The sequence below is a fragment of the Balaenoptera acutorostrata genome, chromosome 17 (genome assembly GCF_949987535.1).
Source record: "Balaenoptera acutorostrata chromosome 17, mBalAcu1.1, whole genome shotgun sequence".
Classification (NCBI taxonomy): Eukaryota; Metazoa; Chordata; class Mammalia; order Artiodactyla; family Balaenopteridae; genus Balaenoptera; species Balaenoptera acutorostrata.
This window is the reverse complement of record NC_080080.1, coordinates 66,709,040-66,731,136: the sequence shown is the minus strand read 5'-3', so window position 1 is coordinate 66,731,136 and position 22,097 is coordinate 66,709,040. Positions and strand designations below refer to the sequence as shown.

General features: G+C 39.5%; 1 protein-coding gene across 12 annotated transcripts in view; it reads right to left on the bottom strand.

Moving 5' to 3' along the window:
• Positions 1 to 22,097, bottom strand: part of EYA1 (EYA transcriptional coactivator and phosphatase 1) — a 326,842-nt gene that overhangs the window by 5,090 nt on the left and 299,655 nt on the right. For 8 of the 12 annotated variants that reach the window (XM_057532328.1, XM_057532330.1, XM_057532323.1 and 5 more), the window contains 5 exons: positions 15,053 to 15,111; positions 14,782 to 14,942; positions 13,732 to 13,846; positions 13,488 to 13,609; positions 9,545 to 9,644 (listed from right to left, as the gene is read on the bottom strand). In XM_057532328.1, coding sequence (XP_057388311.1) covers positions 9,545 to 9,644; positions 13,488 to 13,609; positions 13,732 to 13,846; positions 14,782 to 14,942; positions 15,053 to 15,111 — 557 coding nt within the window. Of the gene's footprint in view, positions 1 to 9,543; positions 9,645 to 13,487; positions 13,610 to 13,731; positions 13,847 to 14,781; positions 14,943 to 15,052; positions 15,112 to 22,097 lie in introns of all 12 variants that reach the window. The other 4 variants (XM_057532324.1, XM_057532326.1, XM_057532325.1 and 1 more) reach the window with 1 other exon arrangement.

Below are 22,097 nucleotides of genomic sequence, written 5' to 3'. Positions count from 1 at the left end.
TAAGACCAGAAACCATAAAACTCCTATAAGAAAACACTGAAAAAAATGTTTGGCTCCTTGACATCAGCCTTGGCAATTATTTTTTGGATATGACACCTAAAGCACAAGCAACAAAATAAAAAATAAACATGTGGACTATATCAAACTAAAAAGCTTTTGCACAGCAAAAGATACAATTGACAAAATGAAAAAACAACCTATGGAGTGAGAAAAAAATGTTTGTAAGCCATATATCTGATGAGGGGTTAATATCATACAACTCAATAGCAAAATAAATAATCCAATTTAAAAATTGGACAGAGGACCTGAATAGACATTTTTGTAAAGAAGATATACAGATGATCAACAGGTACATGAAGAGGTGCTCACCATCACTTCTCAGGGAAATGCAAATCAAAACCACAGTGAGATACCAGCTCACGCCTGTTAGAATGGCCTTCATCAAAAAGGTAAGAGGTAACAAATGCTGATGAGGATGTAGGGAAAAGGGAACCCTTACGCACTGTTGGTCAGAATGTAAACTGGTACAACCCCTATGGAAAAGAGTATGGCAGTTCCTGAAAAAACTGAAAACAGAACTACCCCATGATTAGACAGTCCCACTTCTGGGTATATACATGCCCAAAGGAAATGAAAACACTATGTCAAAGAGATATCTGCACCCTCATGCTCATAGCAGCACTATTTACAATAGCCAAGACATGGAAGCAACCAAAGTGTCCACTGACAGATGAATGGATAAAGGCATTGTGAATTATACACAATTGAATATTATTCAGCCATAAAAAGAAGGAAATCCTGCCATTTGGGACAACATGGATGGACACTGAGGGCATTATGCTAAGTGAAATAAGTCACACAAAGGCAAATATTGTATGATCTCACTTATGTGTGGAATCTAAAAAAAACCAAAAAAACCAGAAGTCATGGAAAAGGAGATTAGATTTGTGGTTACCAGAGGCAAAGGGTGGGGGAGGGGAAATTGGATGAAGGTGGCCAAAAGATACACATTTCCAGTTATAAGATAAAAAAGTACTGGGGCTGTAACATACAACATGATGACTATAGTTAACACTGCTGTATGATATATGTGAAAGCTAAGAGTAGTAGATCCTAAGAGTTCTCATCACAAGAAAAAAATTTTTTTTGTATCTATAGGAGATGATGGATGTCAATGAAACTTACTGTGGTAATTATTTCACAGTATATGTTTCACAGTATATGTAAGTCAAGTCATTAGGCTGTACATCTTAAACTTATACAGTGCTGAATGTCAATTATATCTCAAGAAAACAAAGAATCAAAATGATAAATTCAGAGAGAAGAGAGAGCTCAGCTGTAAGCTGGAGAGGGTAAATCGGGCCTGTATTGAATTTGAGAAATGGGCAAATTTGGTTAGGTAGATGGAGAGGGATGGGACTCCCAGTCAGGAGATGGTATGTGACAAAGGTGGGATGCACAGAGTATTTAGTGTGGAGGAGATGGTGCTGGAATGGTGTGTTCATAACAAACACTAATAAGAAAGGAGATATTTTTTCCAGGTAGAAGTATGTTAAGCAATTTAATGAGGCACTAAAGGAAGGATGGATTGGAGGTGTGGCTGGCTGGTAGCAGAGAAACTAGGCAAAGGAACAGTGGAAATGGAGTGGGTGCAACGGATGGGAGACACACTGTAAAGAGAGAGTTCTTGCTAATGGGTGATGGGCTGGAGGTAGAGAACACCAAAGCAAATCTGAGTGGGCGAACTGTTTGGGACAGTAGAATTCATCTGCTGATATGCAGGTGGATGAAATGGGATACCTACATGGAGAGAGTCCATCAGGTAACTAGAGCCATGGGACTAAAACACTGCTAAACCACAAATCTTAACAATAGTGATAGCCTAAACTGATGTGTATATGATTAGTTTATCAAGATTAGCATATATTGAGAGAAGTGGGCACCAAGACCTAAATCTTGGGAAGTAGCACACGTTTTGGGGTCATTAGAACCAAAATATTCCCTAATGGTAAAATAATGACACATCCTTTGTTCCTCTTGCCCACGTGTGCAGCTTTCCAAATCCCCTTCTGCCAACTTTCCTCCTTGTCTGGTATTTTGCATTTATCCCTTCTGGGTATACATAAGATCAGTAATATAAAAAGCTGGGTGTGTGGACACATGTAATTTGAATATTGCTGAATTATTAAAAATGTATTAAGAAAATGTTTCAAAACCATAAAAGCACATAACCTTTGCCCCAGGTATTGCACTTCTAGGAATTAATCCCACAGATATACTTGCCCACGCATGAACCATGTAAAGACCACTCACTGCAGAACTGTTTGTAATAATAAACACTGGAAACCACTGAAATGTTAAGCCCCAGGGGACTCGTTAAATTACAACATATCAAGGTAATGGAATTGTGATGTGGCCATTTATAAGAATTAGAGATGCAGAGCTCCATATACTGATATGGAATAACTACCAGGATATATATTAAGTGAAAAAAGCAGGTACGGAAAAAAAAGTGTATAGTTACCATTTGTATAAAAAATAAAGAACAGATCTGTGCTTTCCTATGCATATATTATCTCTAGAAGATTTGCATATGGAGGTACAAATACTTCTCAAATTGTAAATAGAGATTCTGAGAACTCATGAAGCTTACTGCACAGCTTTGCTCTTTGACTATTTGTATATCTGCGTCCCCTCTGGACAGGAGTGAGCTCTTAAAGAATAAAGATGAAATCCAGTTTAAGACCTGGCATACAGTATGTGCTCATTAAGTTAAACGAATGTAATGGCTTTAGAATAATAAAATTCTGTACTCAGTAATCCCTATGTCTCACTTAAAGAAAACTAAAAGCAAAAACTTGCATTAAAAATGTCTTTTTTTTTTTAAACAAAAGAAGCCCTTATTTTTCTCCTAAATAAACTCACAATCAAGCATTATTAAGCAGATTCTCAGCTTCATCTTGGTTTTCAGCAAGTTTTGGAATGCACATTGAAAAATGGACATTTTTTGATGAAGCGTTTGTCATTATGCGGAATAATGGTGCTTGCCATCCCCCATTCCCTCCATGTTATTCACAAGAGATTCATTTTAAGTAGTTCTCTGAAAAGTAAATAAAGTCAGAGTTATAAAACGAGGCTGTTTTTACTCTAGAAACCAAAACTGCTGTCAGTGTGCAGAAGACTATTATTTACATTTTGATTTTGTTTTAAATCATACATAGGCCTAATTATTTTCACTTGAGGAATGTTGTATTAGGGAAACAAAAAATTTTATGGTAAAAAAAATAAATAAGCATGGCAGATTTTGACAACAAAGACATACATCAAAGAAAGATATCCACCAGTAGTGAGATGGCTTCTCTGAATGGTCTTTCTAGGAACAAAGAGGTGCTCAGAGAAGACTCTTACAAGAGATCTTTTTAGAATTTGTCCATTTCTTCTAGGGTGAAAAAGGGAAAGCATTTCCTCTAAGATCAGGAACAAGACAAGGATGTCTAGTCTCACCACTATTATTCAACACAGTCTTGGAAGTCCTAGCCACAGCAATCACAGAAGAAAAAGAAATAAAAGGAATGCAAATTGGAAAAGAAAAAGTAAAACTGTCACTGTTTGCAGATGACATGATACTATACATAGAAAACCCTAAAGATGCTACCAGAAAACTACTAGAGCTCATTGATGAATTTGGTAAAGTTGCAGGATACAAAATTAATACACAGAAATCTCTTGCATTCCTATACTCTAACAATGAAAGGTCAGAAAGAGAAATCAAGGCAACAATCCCATTTACCATTACATCAAAAAGAATAAAATACATAGGAATAAACCTACATAAGGAGGCAAAAGACCTGTACTCAGAAAACTGTAAGATACTGATGAAAGCAATCAAAGATGACACAAACAGATGGAGAGATATACCATGTTCTTAGATTGGAAAAATCAACATTGTGAAAATGACTATACTGCCCAAAGCAATCTACAGATTCAATGCAATCCCTATCAAATTACCAATGGTATTTTTCACAGAATTAGAACAACAATTTTTACAATTTGTATGGAAACACAGAAGACCCCGAATAGCCAAAGCAATCTTTAGAAAGAAAAACGGAGCTGCAGGAATCAGGCTCCCTGACTTCAGACTATACTACAAAGCTATTATAATCAAGACAGTATGGTACTGGCACAAAAAGAGAAACACAGATCAATGGAACAAGATAGAAAGCCCAGAGATAAACCCACACAACTATGGTCCCCTAATCTGTGACAAAGGAGGCAAGAATATACAATGGAGCAGACAGTCTCTTCAATAAGGGGTGCTGGGAAAACTGGACAGCTACATGTAAAAGAATGAAGTTAGAACACTCCCTAACACCACACAAAAAAATAACTCAGAATGGATTAAAGACCTAAATGGAAGACTGGACACTATAAAACTCTTAGAGGAAAACATAGGCAGAACACTCCTGGACATAAATCGCAGCAAGATCTTTTCCGACCCACCTCCTAGAGAAATGGAAATAAAAACAAAAATAAACAAATGGGACCTAATTAAACTTAGAAGCTTTTGCACAGCAAAAGAAACCATAAACAAGATGAAAACACAACCCTCAGAATGGGAGAAAATATTTGCAAACAAAGCAACTGACAGGGCATTAATCTCCAAAATATACAAATAGCTCATGCAGCTCAATATCCAAAAAACAAACAACCCAATGAAAAAATGGGTGGAAGACCTAAATAGACATTTCTCCAAAGATGACATACAAATGGCCAACAAACATGAAAAGATGCTCAACATCACTAATTATTAGAGAAATGCAAATCAAAACTACAATGAGGTATCACCTCACACCTGTGGGAATGGCCACCATCAAAAAAATCTATAAATAATAAATGCTGGAGAGGGTGTGGACAAAAGGGAACCCTCTTGCACTGTTGGTGGGAATGTATACTGGTGCAGACACTATGGAGAACAATATGGAGGTTCCTTAAAAAACTAAAAATAGAACTACCATATGATCCAGCAATCCCACTTCTGGGAATATATCCAGAGAAAACTGTAATTTGAAAACATACATGCACCCCAACGTTCACAGCAGCACTATTTACAATAGCCAGGATATGGAAGCAACCTAAATGTCCATTCATGGAGGAACAGAAAAAGATGTGGTACATATATACAATGGAATATTAGCCATAAAAAAGAACAAAATAATGCCATTTGCAGCAACAATGGATGGACCTAGAGATTGTCACACTGAGTGAAGTCAGACAGAGAAAGACAAGTATCATATATTGCTTATATGTTGATTCTAGAAAAAGGGTACAAATGAACTTATCTACAAAACAAATAGAGTTACAGATATAGAAAACAAACTTATGGTTATCAGGGGGTAAGTGGGGGGGAGGGATAAATTGGAAGATTGGGATTGACATAAACACACTACTATATATAAGATAGATAATAACTAAGTAAGGACCTACTGTATAGCACAGGGAACTTCACTCGATATTATGTAATGGCCTATATGGGAAAAGAATGTAAAAAAGAGTGGATATATGTATATAACAGATTCACTTTCTGTACACCTGAAACTAACACAACATTGTAAATCAACTATACTCCCATAAAAATTTTGAAAAAAGAGATCTTTTTAGAATAACATCGTTTTTTAAAAAACAAAGGTATTTCTAACCTTTTCTCTTTGGTTTTTTTTTTTTAATGATATGGATTATAGAATTAGATAAAATTACTGATGAAACTCCTGGGACTGTATTGGTAAAGAGAACAAAGGTGACAGAGCAGACTTCAATTGACCATAACAAAACAGGTAACTGGCAGAATACTTACTAGTTTTCATTTCTGGGCTTAAAAAAATAACTTCCTCTAGCAAAAGAACAGAATTTAGGGAGATGAAAGACATCTATCTCTACAGGGAAGAGAGGAGGGTGTTGTACTAGATTTTTAAAAGGACACAGGAAATGAAGAGAGGTAGCTAAATGGTTAAAATTGATTTAGAAGAAATGCAAAATGTTTTGATTTTGCAAAACATTTTAGTGCCCAAACTTGCAGAACTTCACTGGTTCACTGTTAGTTTTATTTAGTAATCTGAAATGCTTGTGAACCAAATTATACACTAGAATTAACGATTTATTTTTAAAATTTTAATCATGAGTGTCAAAATGGGAGAAAGAGAACACTTCACATAGTTCTATCTACCTCCCAAAAGGAAAGAAACAAACATTGCACACTATATTCTAACAATTAAAAAAAAGCATTAAAATTCTTTTTTTGTAAATCAAATCATATTTAAGATATGTAAGTAAAGTCTGTAATTTGAAGGAACTTTGTACTGAATCTCACAGATATAATTGGCTTCAAATCCTAGTTTGGTGACTTTCTAGCTGTGTGAGCTTGGCCAAAGTATTCACCTTCCTGTGCCGCAGTTTCCTCATCTATAAAAGAGGTCTAAGGGCTCCTGCCTCATAGAATTGTTGTGAGGATTTAATGAGATAATGGATAGGAAGTGCCTGAAAGAGGTTCTGGGACATAATAAGGGCTTTATAACTGATAGTAAGGATAACCATCTCTCTATTTCTTTAGCTTGAATTTTTAGAGTTTTTAAAATGAGATATTGCTAAATTATAGTCTTCCCCTAAATTAAATATTTCCCTTAAGTTAAATATTAAATATTCTCTATTTCTATGTAGAACCCCACACATTAAATATACTCATTATTTACTGTGAACTATTAGATCCTTGTCTCTTAACTCATGCACTAAGTACTGCTGTTTAAATACTAGTTAACCTAGAAAGGCTAGACAGACTGTAAGAAAGGAATGGTCAATTTGTCACTCAGGATGATAGATCTATGACATCTGAATCATATGCACAATTATTAGGAATCTGACTATTTCTGAAAAATCTGTACACTTTACAAACACACATTAAAGTTCTTACAACTCCTGGTTACAGTTTCATTAGAGTTCCCATGCTGGTAGCTCTCAAGGTGCAAAGAGTTCCTTTGTAACAGAGAGTACTGGACTGATTACATACACTTATCCCATGAAATCAGAACAGAAAGTTGAAGCTACAAGTATTCATTTGCAGTCAAAAAAATTTAAAGAGGATGGTCGTCATAGGCAGCTGCCTAATTCTTTTCGGTATAGGTGTGTGTGTTTGTCCTGAATAGAAAGAATAACATGTCCAAAGATAAACAGTGGAAACAATTTTAACTGTTCTTCAAAGAGAGCAAATACTCTTAGTACTGTTACTACTTTCAATTCTAACATCAAATCACGAATTCCTTTACTTTTCCCATCTTGTGTTCACCACACAAATATCTAAGAAACACACTTCTTGTGTTCTTTGAATTTTAGGTCATCACTTTCAGAAACATTCTTCTGTCTACCACAAGCTAGAAAGCCACATTTTGGCAACCTTCTCTTGAAATTAAAATTTTTTGGTGAGTACTAGGTGGAGAAGGACCAGCTTGGAGGGCAGATTCACACCTTGGCCCTGGGCCATCCTGGCATGAAATGCTGCTCTTCAATTCTGTGATGCTCAGAGGTGCAAATCTATTCCATGTTCCCATAGCCACTAGGAGGTCCTGTCTGGAAATGGCAGGGGATTCCAAAGGCTTCCTCAGGAAAAAGATTTGAGTCTGGATTCGCACCAAATATTCTCTTTAACTCTCCAGGGTTGAGCTTTGGGTACTCTATTTAGTCTGGGAAAGATTTCTTTTTATGGAGACAGCCCAAAGGGCTAACAGATGTACCTAATGACAATGGTGATTGGCCACTGGTGAAGCTGGAATGCAGAATTAGTGCTTAGATGGCAGATACTGCTTAGAATCAAGCTTTAAAAAAGTGTGTGCGGGTTTCTACCAGCACTGATCACACGTGGGGAGACTGTAATCATGGGCACATTGTGTATCTATGGGTGTAAGTGAAATCTATTATTTACAGAATTAGGGTCAGCTTCTATGCTTTTACTGGAATTCAGAGGCACTGAAGGTGAATTAAGTATTCTTGGACTCTATAAGGAGGCTGGCCACGTGCCATGCTTAATGCTGCATCTATGGGCTGGTGCCATTTCTGGAGTACACTGGAATATTCCAGAAGAGCTTGCCTCCTTTATGGAAAAGTGACTTCTATGAGTGAGTGTACGGGGAAGAGAAGAAAAAAATTATCCTATTGGTTAATCTCAGTTAATGCTCTTCAATTTAAGAAATATTAGTGCATGACTGTGCCAAGATTTAGGGAACTATAAAAAAAAAAAATGAAGACAGAGTCTCAAACAGCAATCAAGCAAAATAAGATCCCTACATCTCAGGAGCTCACACTTTACTGCTGAAACAGGCACGTGCACAAATAATTAATAATAATAGCTGCCATTTGTTGCATATTTCATATGTATCAGGCTCTGTTTTATATCTGAACTAAATCTAATCCTTAAAATAGCCAATGAGCTAGGTGCTGCTATAACCTCCATGTATAGATGCGGAAAGAGAAGGGTAAAGTAACTTTTTCGAAGTCACAGTACTGGTAAATGGTAGAGCTGCCATTCAAACGCAGGGTATCTGGCTCAAGAATCCAAGTTATTTACCAGAGCTTCTCCAATTAAAGTATAAGTGGTGCTATTATAACTGAGTTCTTATAAACAAGGGAAATAGAAAAGGTGGTATGTAAACTGGATTTTGAAAAATGAGTAAGACGATGACAGTAGGGCACTGGGAAGAGCAGCATCCCAAGCACAGCAACAGCAGGAAGGGGGTGCTGGGTGTGGCCAAAGGAGCGTAAGCAGACCAATGTGCCTACGTTGTTACTAGATTGTGAAGACCCTGAGTGCCAGGCTAAGGAATGTGGTTCCTTCCTCCTTCCCCCTTTTTAAAATACAATGAAGGACATTCACGAGAAAGCTTTTGCTACGGGAAATGACAGAATCACACTTGCAGGGATGCAGAAGAATAAAAAGAAATCTCATGGGCAAACGGGGAGTCAAGGGACCTGCTCCTTTCCTCCTTTTTGAGCATCCCAAAAGAGGCAAAGCATTGACCTTGTGATCAAAAGAAGGCACCGTACTCTAGGGCAGAAAATAGTTTTGCAAGCCAGCTCTGATTAGCTCCTAGAATCTTTCTGAACTGATGTTTGGAAGGTTCTTAGGCTGCATCCAGGCTCAGGTAACGGACGTCTGATCACCTGGCGATGTCTGCCATGGGTGCAGAAAGGGGCATGAGCAGGCATGTGTGCTGTCTCTGTTCCAGATGATGGCTGCAGAACTAAGCCTCCTTTTCTGTTCCCCAAGTCTACATTCTGTGAAGACCAACCATCCATGACCCCCGAGCTTGTGAATACCACTCTTCAAAAAGATCGCTTCAGTAATGACTTAATTCTACTCTGCCCTTGGTCAGCGCTTATGGTTCAGAACACATTCATAATCTGTTTCAGAGAAATGGCATGTGTTTAAATGATCCAGTTCTGACGATTTTGAGGACTTAGAAAAATTAAAGGGCACAAGAGGCACCAAGGAGGAACACTCACCTTTTTTGCCCCTTGTTCCTCTTCCACACCGTCTCCTATGACAACATACACCACTTTTCTTCCAAACCTCTGAATTATCCTCTCAAAACAGCTTTCCTTTCCTAATGAACAAAAGTAAATTATAAAAAAATGTAAAGTTTGAGTAAGTCAGCACTCTAGGGCTTAAACTTTTTATATAAAATGCTTTTTCCATGCTTCTGATCCAACTCTATCGTACTTGTGCGAACTAGGAAAAGAGTGCTTTTATATGCCATTTGGGGAGTACGCAGAACAGCACAATACAGCAAAAACTGTAAATGAACGACCCATGTGGTGTTCTGTCCCTTGGGAATGGACAATTTTAGTACTTTTCCCCCCAAGACTCATTTATTAAAAAGTAGAATCTAGATCTAGAGCATTTGGTGGAAAAAGTTTTGTTTGGAAATAGTACTTTTCCCCCTACAAGCTGAGACTAAATGAAAGCATGCCATTCTGGCAATATATTTTAACTTGACTTAAAAAATGTTTCATGATCTATCAAACTCTGAATACAGTATCTGATCGAAAGACTGTTGACAAGGATGAACAAAACCGAAGGACTGGTTTTGTTACAGCAAGAGAAATCCAACACTGGACTTGGTCTATCCCTTCATTTTCAGGTTGGGATGCTCTTTGAATGAAAGACACCCTCCCCCCCACCCAGGCCTAATGCACTGACCTGAAATATTCTTGGAAAACTGTTTCTGAAATGAATGTCAGGTAATTTGGCGCCCTACAAGAGAGAGCGTGCTTGCCTGGCCCAGGCATCTAATGTTCAGTAAAGCGCTTTCCTAGAGGAAAAGTGGGATAAAGGTAACAGGATACCTGTACCTATCTATTATCTTTCCCATGTCAAGACTTAGTTTAGGCTCCCGTGGCAGCTACACTGTCAGCATGTCCCTGTAGTTAATGCGGCCATTGTTGCTTCTTGGAGCAGGAACTGGGGTTCCAAGTCGTGGGCTGCCAATAAGGTCATTTTAATGGACAATGGGACAGTTTATAGTTTTCAAATGTGAATGGCTGAACGGGGGCCTGTACCTCTTTCAAATAAGGATCAGATATACACACGAACAAATTGCTTGTTTGCTTAAACAAATGTCTGCTTTATATTTGTATTTTGCACTAAAATCTCTAGTTTGCATCTGACAGAACGAAATAAGGCCAGCCTTCTTCAAAGGATGTCATTTCAATGCTTCTTCAGTTGCCCACTAACCTGTGAAATATTAAATCACCTTGAGAAACAAATACAAAGGATGGTTTTCACTGCAAAAAATATGTAACCAAACAGTCAGATGTCATGAAACTTTCTTTCCCCGCTTAGAGGGAAATGTTTATGTGGTTTTGTAAAGTTTCCTTTTCATGGAAAAAAGGAAGGTAAGCTCAGTGTTATTTAAAAATAAGTCCCCAACCTTTTTGGCACTAGGGACCGGTTTCGTGGAAGACAATTTTTCCATGGACCGGTGTGGGGGGGGGGGGGTCGGGGCCGGGGGAGATGGGGATGGTTCAGGTGGTAACCCCAGCAATGCTTTGCTCCCCCTTCACCGCTCACCTCCTGCTGTGCGTGTGGGGCAGGGAACCCTGGCCTACAAGGAAAATTCCTGGGTGGTTTTCTGCATTGATCTCCATATTAGATCTCATTTGATGGCAGAACTAGCAGCAACTTACAGGAGTTTCAATGCCTACTTTTCTTATTAAAAATATCATGGCAAAGTGATTCTACCGATGGTTTTGAGATCGTTTCTACCACCGTACAGTTTTTAAATCGAATTTTTACTCTATACTGAAAACAAAGTTAAGTCCAATATGGCAAACAAAATGCCCATTAAAAAATACTTTCTTGATTGTTATTGTAATTTCCTATTATCCTCGCATTTTCAAATTATTTGGGATTAAAGTTCAATGTGCATGACGTGTAATACGCTCATTGTTCTTTTCTTCTGGGAAGTTAAGTGCTATCCCTTCTGTATATACGTTCATTTGGAATATGTTCTTTCTTTCATGTGCTGATAAATCTTTCCCTTGGATCCTTGTTTACAAAACACAATGATTCCTCTTTATTGATACAGATAGAATAAAGACTTGAGTTCGTGGAAACTGATTGCTATTTTATATGACAACATATAAAAATTCAAGTTCTACTGGGCTACTAGGAATTCTATTTGGTATACTCCTTTCATTTTATAAGTATTTTCCAGTATTCTCTCCTTGGCCCTTCTCAGGAGGCATCAGTCATTCTCAAACTCCAACTATTTCCAACTTGACAGGGCTATCTGAATATCCCATAGGTTTTTCAAACTCACATTGGTAAGAGCAAACCCTTATTATCTTTGCCATCAAAACCTGATTTCCCCATCAGCTAAGAGTGTCACTGCTGACCCAGTTGCCTAAAAGAAACCTCTGTGTCAGCCTTCTTCTGAATAAACAACCATTTATTCACCCATTTCATTCAACACTGATTGAGTACCTACCATGTGCTGGGCCCTGTAGCCACCATGATGAGTGAGACGGACAGACTCAGTTATCAAGGAGACTATGAACAAATAACTGAACAAGCAATTTTTTAGTGATAACTTAGTAAGTTCTTTGAAGGAGAATTACAAGCCAAATAGATAGGGGCTCTGTTTTGCACCTTTTTCTTTAGCCAGAAACAACCTTCTTTCCACCTACCAGGATACTCAGCCTCCTTGCCTAGGACTCACTCACATAACATTCATCTCATTAGGGCAACCTACGAGGCCACTTATGATAAGACCCAAGTCTACCTTTCCAGCATCAGCTCCCCATGGGCATTGCATATTAGTCACCCAGGACGACTCACAAGTCCCTCAGCAGGGAACACATTTTAATTCCTCTGTCACTTTGTTCTCACTAGCCATCTGCCTAGTAAACTCTTATTTACCCTTTTCTACCCAGCTCAAATGTCATATCTTCCCTTTAGTCTTCACTGACACGTGCCCTCTGCTTCCTCCTGGGTGGGAGTGAATGCTCTCCCATTGAAGTGCACATTTGGGCACTTAGTGGTAGGACCCCTTAGGGTGTGGAACGGAGTCTGCTGGACCTTGGAATCAGAGAGATCTACTTCAACCCTTAACTTTACTAGCTGTTAACTTGAACAATTTAAGTCTCTGAGCTTTAGTTTTCTCAGCTGAAAAATGGAAAGGCTGCAAAGACTGACTTGAGTATGTAAAATGTTTAGTACAGTTCTGAGCATCTAGTAGATACTTGATAAATGCTTATTTACATACTACTTTGTCATATTATAGTAATTTTGATGTCTGCTTCCCCTGCTAGAGCTAGTGAATTCCCTAAGGAAAGAGCCATGTCTTCTTTTTATCCCGACTTTTGTTTTGTCTTGGTTTATATCTTAACTAAATTTCCCATTAATCTTCTTTCCCAACTACATTTCCTTCTTGCAAGAATTTAATTTTTTTGATCCCCATAACAAAAATGGGAACTCAATCATTTATACATGTTGTAAAATAAGGTGAAAAAAATAGTTCCAGTAATAATAATTTATTATTAGAGTTGTTTAATTAAAGCTGCTATTAGTTATTTCATTTCTACTTTGTATATTTCTATACAACTACTTGTTTTACTACTTATAAAATATTTTCATTGACGTTGCCTAAGAGAATAAAAATAAGAATAATCTAGAAGTGATGCTAAGTTGACTATAGCTAAAATGCATAGCTTTTAATGTTAGCCAGTAAAGTAAAATTTTCTGAGTTCAACTACGTGGATTGTGCTTTATATTTCTCTTGATATCTAACGCCAATTTTGACAATAAAATTGGTTAAATCATTCTTCTAGTTTTCTGACATTTAGCATTCTGAAAAAAGTAGGCCTATTTATTGCCTTTCATTTTTACTAGCCTGAAAGCAAAGGGTTGACTGTTAAATTAATTAATTAATTAAAAAGCAGCTTACCAATTTTAGTTGCACTGTAAATATTTTCTATTGGAAATACAATTCCTAATCCATACAGCAGGACTTTCGCCAATGCTGGGATAAGCTGAGTAGTTGTTACTAAAATATTAACACAGTTCGTCCTGTGAGAATACAAAGAAGAAGAAGAAAAAAAGACAGTTGAAAAATAAATCTCCAAAATGAACAAGCACAGCTCGTTCTCAGGCAAAGGCACTTTGTATGAAGTGACCTGGGGAGAACTTACCGGGAGTGAATGAGTGTGAGAGCTTTCAGGGCCAGTGTCAACCAGGAGTCTGTCAGGGCTTCAATCTCGGCCCTCAGCTGCAACCAGGCTTCCCTCTTAGCTGGACCAAGCAGACCTGTGGATTTAAAAGCACACGAACTACTTCCTCACTAACGTGTCTCGTCAACTTTATAAACAGTAAACATTTAAAACTACTCGAATACTACCCTCAAGCTTTATAATATACTAAGCAATTTTTCACGTTATCATTCATTTGACAACTATTTAGCACCGCAGGGAACATCTACTGGTTTTGCATTCCTAGCATCCTTCTTCTGGCTATAGACGTCATCTCTTCTTTTTGGGGAGCCTACTCTCCCCCATTCCTCCAACCATGAAGATTGAGCAGAGCAGACCCTACCCTCTGGCTCCCAGAATAGCCATATGTCCTCAGCTTGGCCAGTGAAAGGCTGTTTTGGAACTTTTGCTCAATCTATTGGGAAAGACACTTTCCACCCCATGGAGGTGCTGAACTGGTAGCATATAAGCCTGGCTCTACTGGTGGGCACATTTGCCACCTTTTGGGAGGCGGTAATTTTCCAAAGGAAATTACAGGCCAAAGATTACTGACTGCATTATCTGAGCATCTGGATTTAGCCATGCCAGAAACCAACACCACCTAAACTTTTCATTAGGTCAATATGTTCCTTTTCATACCAAAGCCATTTTGAACCACAATCAAAAGATCCAAACTAATGCAAACATCTACCCGGTAGCAGGAGCTTTATGATTCGTCTTAAGTCCTTTAGGCAGGAGGTCATGAAACTTACTCCAGGTCACACCACTTCTAAGGAATGGAGCGAGGACTAGACTAGCCTGGCCAGGGCAGCTGGCTCTAGTCTGTTACTTCTGTCACTCAGTCACAGCAGAATAATCACTGGTTAGATGAAACGGCTCTCAAAAAAAGCTATTCTATCCAAAAAAAGTGTGATGTAAAAGTGTGTGGTACTTTGAGCATCTTATCAAGACTATCTTAACTAACCCAGTAACCTACTGGTGAGAGTCACTTGCCTCCGACATTATTTTTGTAGGTATTGTAGATCTCTTTTACTCGTCTGTAACGGAAGGCCAACTTTCTCATCCAGTCTACACCGCCCCGCACGCCGGTTGCCAAGCATAAATTAGCGCTGGTTGCCGCAGCAGGAAAGCCATCTGTTCCAAAGTTATATGTGCTATTTAGATGCAAGAAAAGCCCAAAGTTAACCAAACAGAAAGTTCATCTTAATAAGCTGAGCAATTAAGCTATAACACGGAGCCCATCACTTCCCATTCATGGGCTCACCTTAGGTCTTGTCCATTGTCATCTGAAGAGACATCATCTATATGAACTTGGTCACATTCCTAAAATGCAATTAAAATGATACATGTTAATTTTCAAAAAGCATCTACATTTATCGACATTTTTTGGAGTGGGGAAAATCCACACAAGCCTGTTTAAAAAAATAAAAAAAGCCCAAACACTCTAATTGGAGTGTTTTCCAACCACGGCAATCAGTAGGTGGCAGTCTAGTTAAATTGACATTTTTACCTACTTCGGGTCCTTTTACAATATAAGAAACGAGCAGTGTCATTAAGGACTACTGTTATTCAGGTTCAGAAAACACATTTTTGTGTTTAGAAAGGAAAGTGATTGAAAACAATTAGCATATGTGTTCCATAAACCTCAGGTACCTGAAGACATCGTGCTGCTCCGAGCTGATTCAGTCAATGCCGAAGCGTAACTGAAACCAGACATTTCGGTAAATCTAACATGCTAGAAAAATTAAACCTGATGCTAACTGCCAATGAAATTATGCCCTCTGATTGCTGTCGAGCCACACACCAACACAGCCTGAGGCCAGCGTGTGGAGGAGCCCAGACGAGAAAATCTGTTACTGGTTTGCCATTGATTTGAGAGATGCAAGTTTTATTCTCTCTCTCTCTGTGTGTGTATGTGTAGGAAAAAAGCATGGGAGACTTCACAACCTAAATAAAAATAATCAGACCACGAGGTGTTTTTTTTTTACTGTTTTTAAAACCTTTTAACTTTTTTTTTTTTACTGTTTCACTATTATTACATATTCATTTTAAATATCAGATTGATGAGTTGATTATAGAATAATACGATTTGAACAGACCTGATATTAAAATCCCAATCCACGTGTAAAGTGTTTAGAATAGGAGGTGTAACTGTGGGTTAAAGCTCAGTTGGACGAGTTCACGTTGATACACCTGCTCACATATAAGCACGCCCACATCTTACTGCTGTGTCCCCAACCCCCAGCATCATTGTGGGAAGAGCAGACACTCAGTCAACATTTGTTGAACAAATGAAGGCAAACTAATTTGGAGACAGACGCGGTCCCTAGTCCAGAAACAAGTAACACACACTTGGCATGCTTTAATGTTTTCAGTTATGATTCTCCTCTTGGCAGTCAGCCTCCAAGTACCCCAGAGGCCGTTCTGACACTTATTTCCATTAAAAGTTTTAGTTAAAAAAATTTTTAAAGAAATTTGCAGGCGTGCATCCTGTATTTTAAAATGTTCTTCAGACTAAAGCTCTGGTTATCTTTCCCATAGAGTTAATTGTATAGAATCTAGCCTATCTGTCCCTCTCGTGCTTCACATCCAATGTATAACAAGATGCCACAGGTAAGCACCACAGGAACAGAAGGTGTATTTTTATGTTGCTGGTTCCTTCTGAACAAATTCTTTTCTCTCCATGGATTTGTGAGGAAAGGAGCAGGAGATAGAAGTGGAAAGAAACTCAAACCAGCTGTTGCTTAACAGAATTAAAATCCTGACCCCCCAACCTCTTCTTTCTAAAGCATCTATTTTCCAGGCAACCCTCTCCCAGCAAGCAGCAAGTTCCAAGGAGGAAAGGACTTTGACCTTGTAACCCTCCCCTGCTCTCCCGAGGTCCGTAACCCCAGATAAGAAAAAAAGGAATAAAAGTCTAGGAGGCCTCACAGGCAGGACTGTGAATTTAACATTTAAAAAAAACAGGTCATTCCTGCAAAACATGTTTGGAAACTTCTTAGAGTTATTAATTATACATAATTCGGAGGATGAAAGATGAATGATAGTTGTGTTTTTTCAACAACGTACTTATTCTGGGTTTAAAGAATTACTAAATCATGACTTTCTGCTATCTAGCCATTTATCTAGCCAGAAATACAAAAATTACGTTGTTGGTAAACTACTCTTTTCGGGTGCGTGGTCAGTTACAACACAAACAAGTGCAGAAAAGCGTACTCCCCGCAAACAAACAAAAACCCCTAAAGCCTTACTTAGCGCCGCAACGGAGGATTTTTCTCTCTTGGGAGAGAGAACGGAGAGGAGGAGGAAGTTGAGAAATTAGAAGAGGAAAAGATATGTTAAAAAGAATTTAATTCAAGGAATCAGCGGTGACCTAAAGTTACTAGGTTAACTCTAGGGGTGGGAAGAATTCTTTGCAAAAACAGGGTGTTAAGAGGCTTTTCTTAAGCTAATGCTCTTGAAAATCTCCATTACTAACAGAGCAGCCGTTATCTTCTAATGACTGTTGATGACTCTACCATGGCTATTGTCCATCCACATCCTGTATTTGTTTTCTCCTGCCAGCTTTCCTTAAGACTTTTTGTTCCCAGGCTGAGGCCCTCATTTGAAGTATTGTTCAATATCTTGGTTCGCGCTAAGTGTCAACAGCTTCCAGCTTTTTTACCTGCAGATAACCAAACTCACTTCACGGTGATTTGATTAAAGCAAAGTGTGGTGTGGTGGCAACAAGGAAATCCTGCTCTTCAGCTGGAGAATTTTTGTAGAACAATTTTAATCAAAATAGGTTAAAAAAATCAAGCGCATTTTTCAAAAGAGCCTCGTTAGCGCTTTTAGGAATTAAAACATTAAAATGTCTATGTAAAATGTGTTTTTGGAATGGGTGCTCATTTTACTTAACAATAGACAAGTACTATATTAAAGATGCATCACCAACGAGTCTCTGTATGAGTTTACAAATAAGGGTATAAATGTCTTGGGAAATAAGCTGTGTATTAAAAAAAAATTCTAATGAGAAACTATAATATTACTTTTGATGCTTACCTACGAAAAACTAATTCCTTAAAGAATGGAGACTATTAAGATACTGAAAGATCATTTCATTTCCCAGCAGAGCCCTGTTACGTGTGAACTTGTGCTAAGTGTCTTCACTCCCAAATTAGAAACTGCAGTTCCCTGCATTCTGATATCGTGCAGTTGTCTCCTCCGTGGGGACGAGGCTCCCCTTCTCCCACTTTTCAGAAGCCATCTAGCTTTTTGTTTGTCTTCCTAAGAGCCTAATTGGAGGTTTCCATTTTTGCTTTCCGAATTTGGTTGCTTTGAGTTTCCAAATTCGTCATAAACCGAGACAATTAGGTAACTGAGGGAGGGGAGCAGAGGGGGCTCTGCACCCACTGAAACAACAACAGCAACAGAGTTTAAATCACCCACTGGTAGACACAGAAGACAATAATGGAAGCTTTCTGTATTTTCACGTGCCAAAACATGTCCCTACAAACCCTAATTTAATGCTTAATACACAGAGTGCAGATATATAGAATTCCACGAGAAAATACGTTTTTATTCCCAAAAGACTGAATGTGCTGAAAATGTACTCTTGAAATAAACTTCCAAAAAGTATGTGATAGGATTTTAAGGAGTGTGTCCTTACCGAATCCAAGTCTTGGGGTGACATCCACATAGGGGGCTCCCACTGCCAGCTCAGCCAATTGAGCATATTTCACGCATTAATCAGTCCTACTGAGACTTGAGATGCCTAAGGGACCCCTAGCATATATGGGTGTCAGGCTTGGGGTCTCACTTGGGGACACAGAGCAGTGATTTCCTGGACTCCTGGCAGACTTTGCACTCAATACCCATCCAAGCAGGCTAATGGGTGCCTTGGATTAAAAAGGTGATCATTTATTTATTCATGTGTCTGATTATTTATTAAGGGGTGACTGTTCTGGGTATTGTTCTAGATACTAAGGATACACCACTTAACATAAAAATCCTTACCATCTTGGAACTAACATTCTAGCTGGGAGAGACACCTGAACAAGAAAATATGCAAAATGTACAACCAGACAGTAATAAGTGCTAAGGAGAAAAAATACAGCAGGCGAGGGGAATATGCAAGGCTGTGGTGGTATCTGGGGAAAGAGCTTTGCAGGCCAAGGAAAGAGCAAGTTCAAAGGCCCTGAGGCAGGAGGGGAAGAGTTACGTGGGCCAGCAAGTGACAGCAGGCGCTGGCTCTGCCTTGGAAGTAGCATCAAGTTATCAGTCCCTGCCCTCAAGGCACCTACAGTTTAGCAGGAGGGCCAGAAGTTAGTTTAACTAGCTACACATATGCTAAGTTAATTACACTTGTGGTAAATGCTGCAGAACCTCCCTGGAATCCAAAGGACTATCCTCCTGGAGAAAAGGGAACCCTCCTGCACTGTTGGTGGGAATGTAAGTTGGTACAGCCACTATGGAGAACAGTACGGAGGTTCCTCAGAAAACTAAAAATAGAATTACCATATGATCCAGCAGTCCCACTCCTGGGAATATACCTGGACGATACTATAATTCAAAAAGATACATGCACCCCTATGATCATAGCAGCACTCTTCACAATAGCCAAAACACGGAAACAACCTAAATGTCCATTGACAGATTAATGGATAAGGAAGATGTGGTACATATATACAATGGAATATTACTCAGCCATAAAAAAAGAATGAAATAATGCCATTTGCAGCAACATGAATGCAACCAGAGATTATCATACTAAATGAAGTCAGAAAGAGAAGGACAAATATATGATATCACTCATATGTGGAAACTAAAATACAGCACAAATGAACCGATTTACAAATGAACAGAGGCAGACTCATAGACATGGAGAACAGACTTGTGGTTGCCCGGGGTTGGGTGGGGGGGAGGGAGAGGGATGGATTGGGAGTTTGGGTCGGTAGATGCAAACTTACATTTGGAATGGATAGACAACAAGGTCCTAATGTATAGCACAGGGAACTATATTGAATATCCTGTGATAAAACATAATGGAAAAGAGTATAAAAAAAGAATGTACAGATGTACACATTTCCAAAAAAAAAAATAAATAAATAAAAACAAAGGACTATCCTCTTGCTGAATGGTGGAATTCTGTTTAGTCCAAGAGGGTTGCAGAGCTCTGAAAAACTGAAATTATAGTTTGCCAGATCAGAGAGGGACAGCCTGGCCCACTGTTTATTCTGGTTGCTTTTGTGATTAAAGTAATCAAATACAGAGATACATGGCGGACAGCTAGAGGTGGTTCACAATCGCTGAAGCTGCGGTAACAGAAACAAAACACAGCTTTTTGATCCCAGACTGTCAATGCCGGTCCTCTACTTTTGCATGGCTGTGCGGTGGAGTAGGGGAAGGTGGCACTTTTGGGGCAAGCCATCCGTCTCTCTAGGAAGTACCTTAGACTTAGAGATGCAAAGGGACTCTGTACAGTTAGTGAGCAGGTCCCAGAGGTGAGAGGGAAGGTTCTAGAACATAGTTTCTTTTACCTCCCAAATTATAGAGGTGAGAATTAATGTGGGACTGGAAAGGGATCAAGAGGGGGGCAAAGAGTTATTTGTTGTTCATGGCTTTCCAAAGGGATGTCAAAATCAATATTTTTGCGTAAAGGCTCTGTGTCACGTCAATCCTAAAGGAATATATAATAAACATTTTTGGTTAACCAGTTTTCACATATACCCACATCTCACAAAGAGATTCTAAGGAAGAGTCAGGCCAGTGCTGGGCACAGTTATACAAGATTATCCTTCACTAGGAAAATGTCACAATACCGAATTAGATACTGCTAACGCATCTGGCCCACTGTTGCCATCCTGAGCTCAGTCCCTCCCTTTTCAGAAGTCCTAGAGCACCAGGGATGCACCACCCGTTGACATTCAGTTACCAAAGTGTCCCGTGTTGACACTTCGTGTCCCACAGAGAGCGTGTTCCTCCTTCCCTCAAAGTGATGGCGAACGACTCCGAGTCATTTCTTATACTTCTGTGGAGTTCCTGCAGAGGCAGGCCCACGCTTTCTCTTACACAGACTCCTATTTCTTGTTGAGTTGAATTAGTGTTATTTGTGTAGAACACAAAATAGTATTTCATGTTATAACCCATTTTATAGATGCAAATAAATGAAGACTCAGAAGAGTAAAATAACCTAAGTGCTGAGACACTATACAGGTCTTTGACCCCCATTCACTATTTCTTCCCGGGATCCCTGGATTTCACACAGTGTAGACAACTGCCGACTCTATGTGGTGGCCACGACCTCGGTCCCTGGTGCCTTGTCCGTTGTTTCACGTTTAGGGGACTCCTGCTCTGGCACACATCCTCTCCTTTGTCTGCCCCACACCCACCTGGGTCCAGAGTTTGTCACCACAGCCCCTCTCCCAGCCTGGAGCTCGGATGTGAGACCTCCATTCTCCAAGCCCCGCCCCTTCATCTCTCCACCACGCCTCCAAATGATTGGCACTTCGGAGGGAAACTGTTCCAGAAGGAGAGCCATCGTGGGAACTGGGGTGGAGGGGACAGAGCACAACGGTAGGCAGTGAGAGCGTAGGTGTGTGACTTGGACACATGTCCTAATAGGAGCCTTGAAGGCAGGAACAAGTATTTTGGCCACAGTCACGGTAGAGTTGAATGAGGGCAGTTGGCAACGATCAGGGAGGCGTGAGATTGAGCCTACAGGTGCTGGCCTACAGGCTCTGTCCTACCTGAAAGCCTCCTAGGAGCATCCTTTGGATAAACACCACAAACCAAATGACCAAAGTTTACCCTCGCCTGCTTCCCTTTATGTTCCAGGCCTGTGCCTCACAGAGCAGTAAAATAAATAAAATGAGCAAGCTTCAGTTACTCCCGGCCCTCAGCTCGCAGCCATCTCCGCCCTCGTGGGGCTGGATTATAAAATGCTCACATGCGTGGCTGGGGAAAACTGCCAACACATGCAGCAGAACTGAATACCAGGTCTAGACTCAGAGATGCGCAGGGACTCTGTGCAGTTAGTGAGCAGGTCCCAGAGATGAGAGGGAAGGTTGGGAGCAGGAAGAAAGCCACATGGGGTACCAGCTCACGGCCAGGCGGCAAAGGCACAGTCTCTCTCAGAACTCTGGTTGCACTGTTATTCTGCCTTTTTTTGGTCCCTTCTGTCATTATTTTTGGCACTGCAACTCAAGCTGACCTTTTTCTGATCCATCATCATCTCTGGCCTTCCAGGGCCGGGCCACAGACATGTTCTTTTGGACCAAGCCCCGGGAATAACTCCGATTTTGTACAGGGGCTCATATGCAAAATATTAA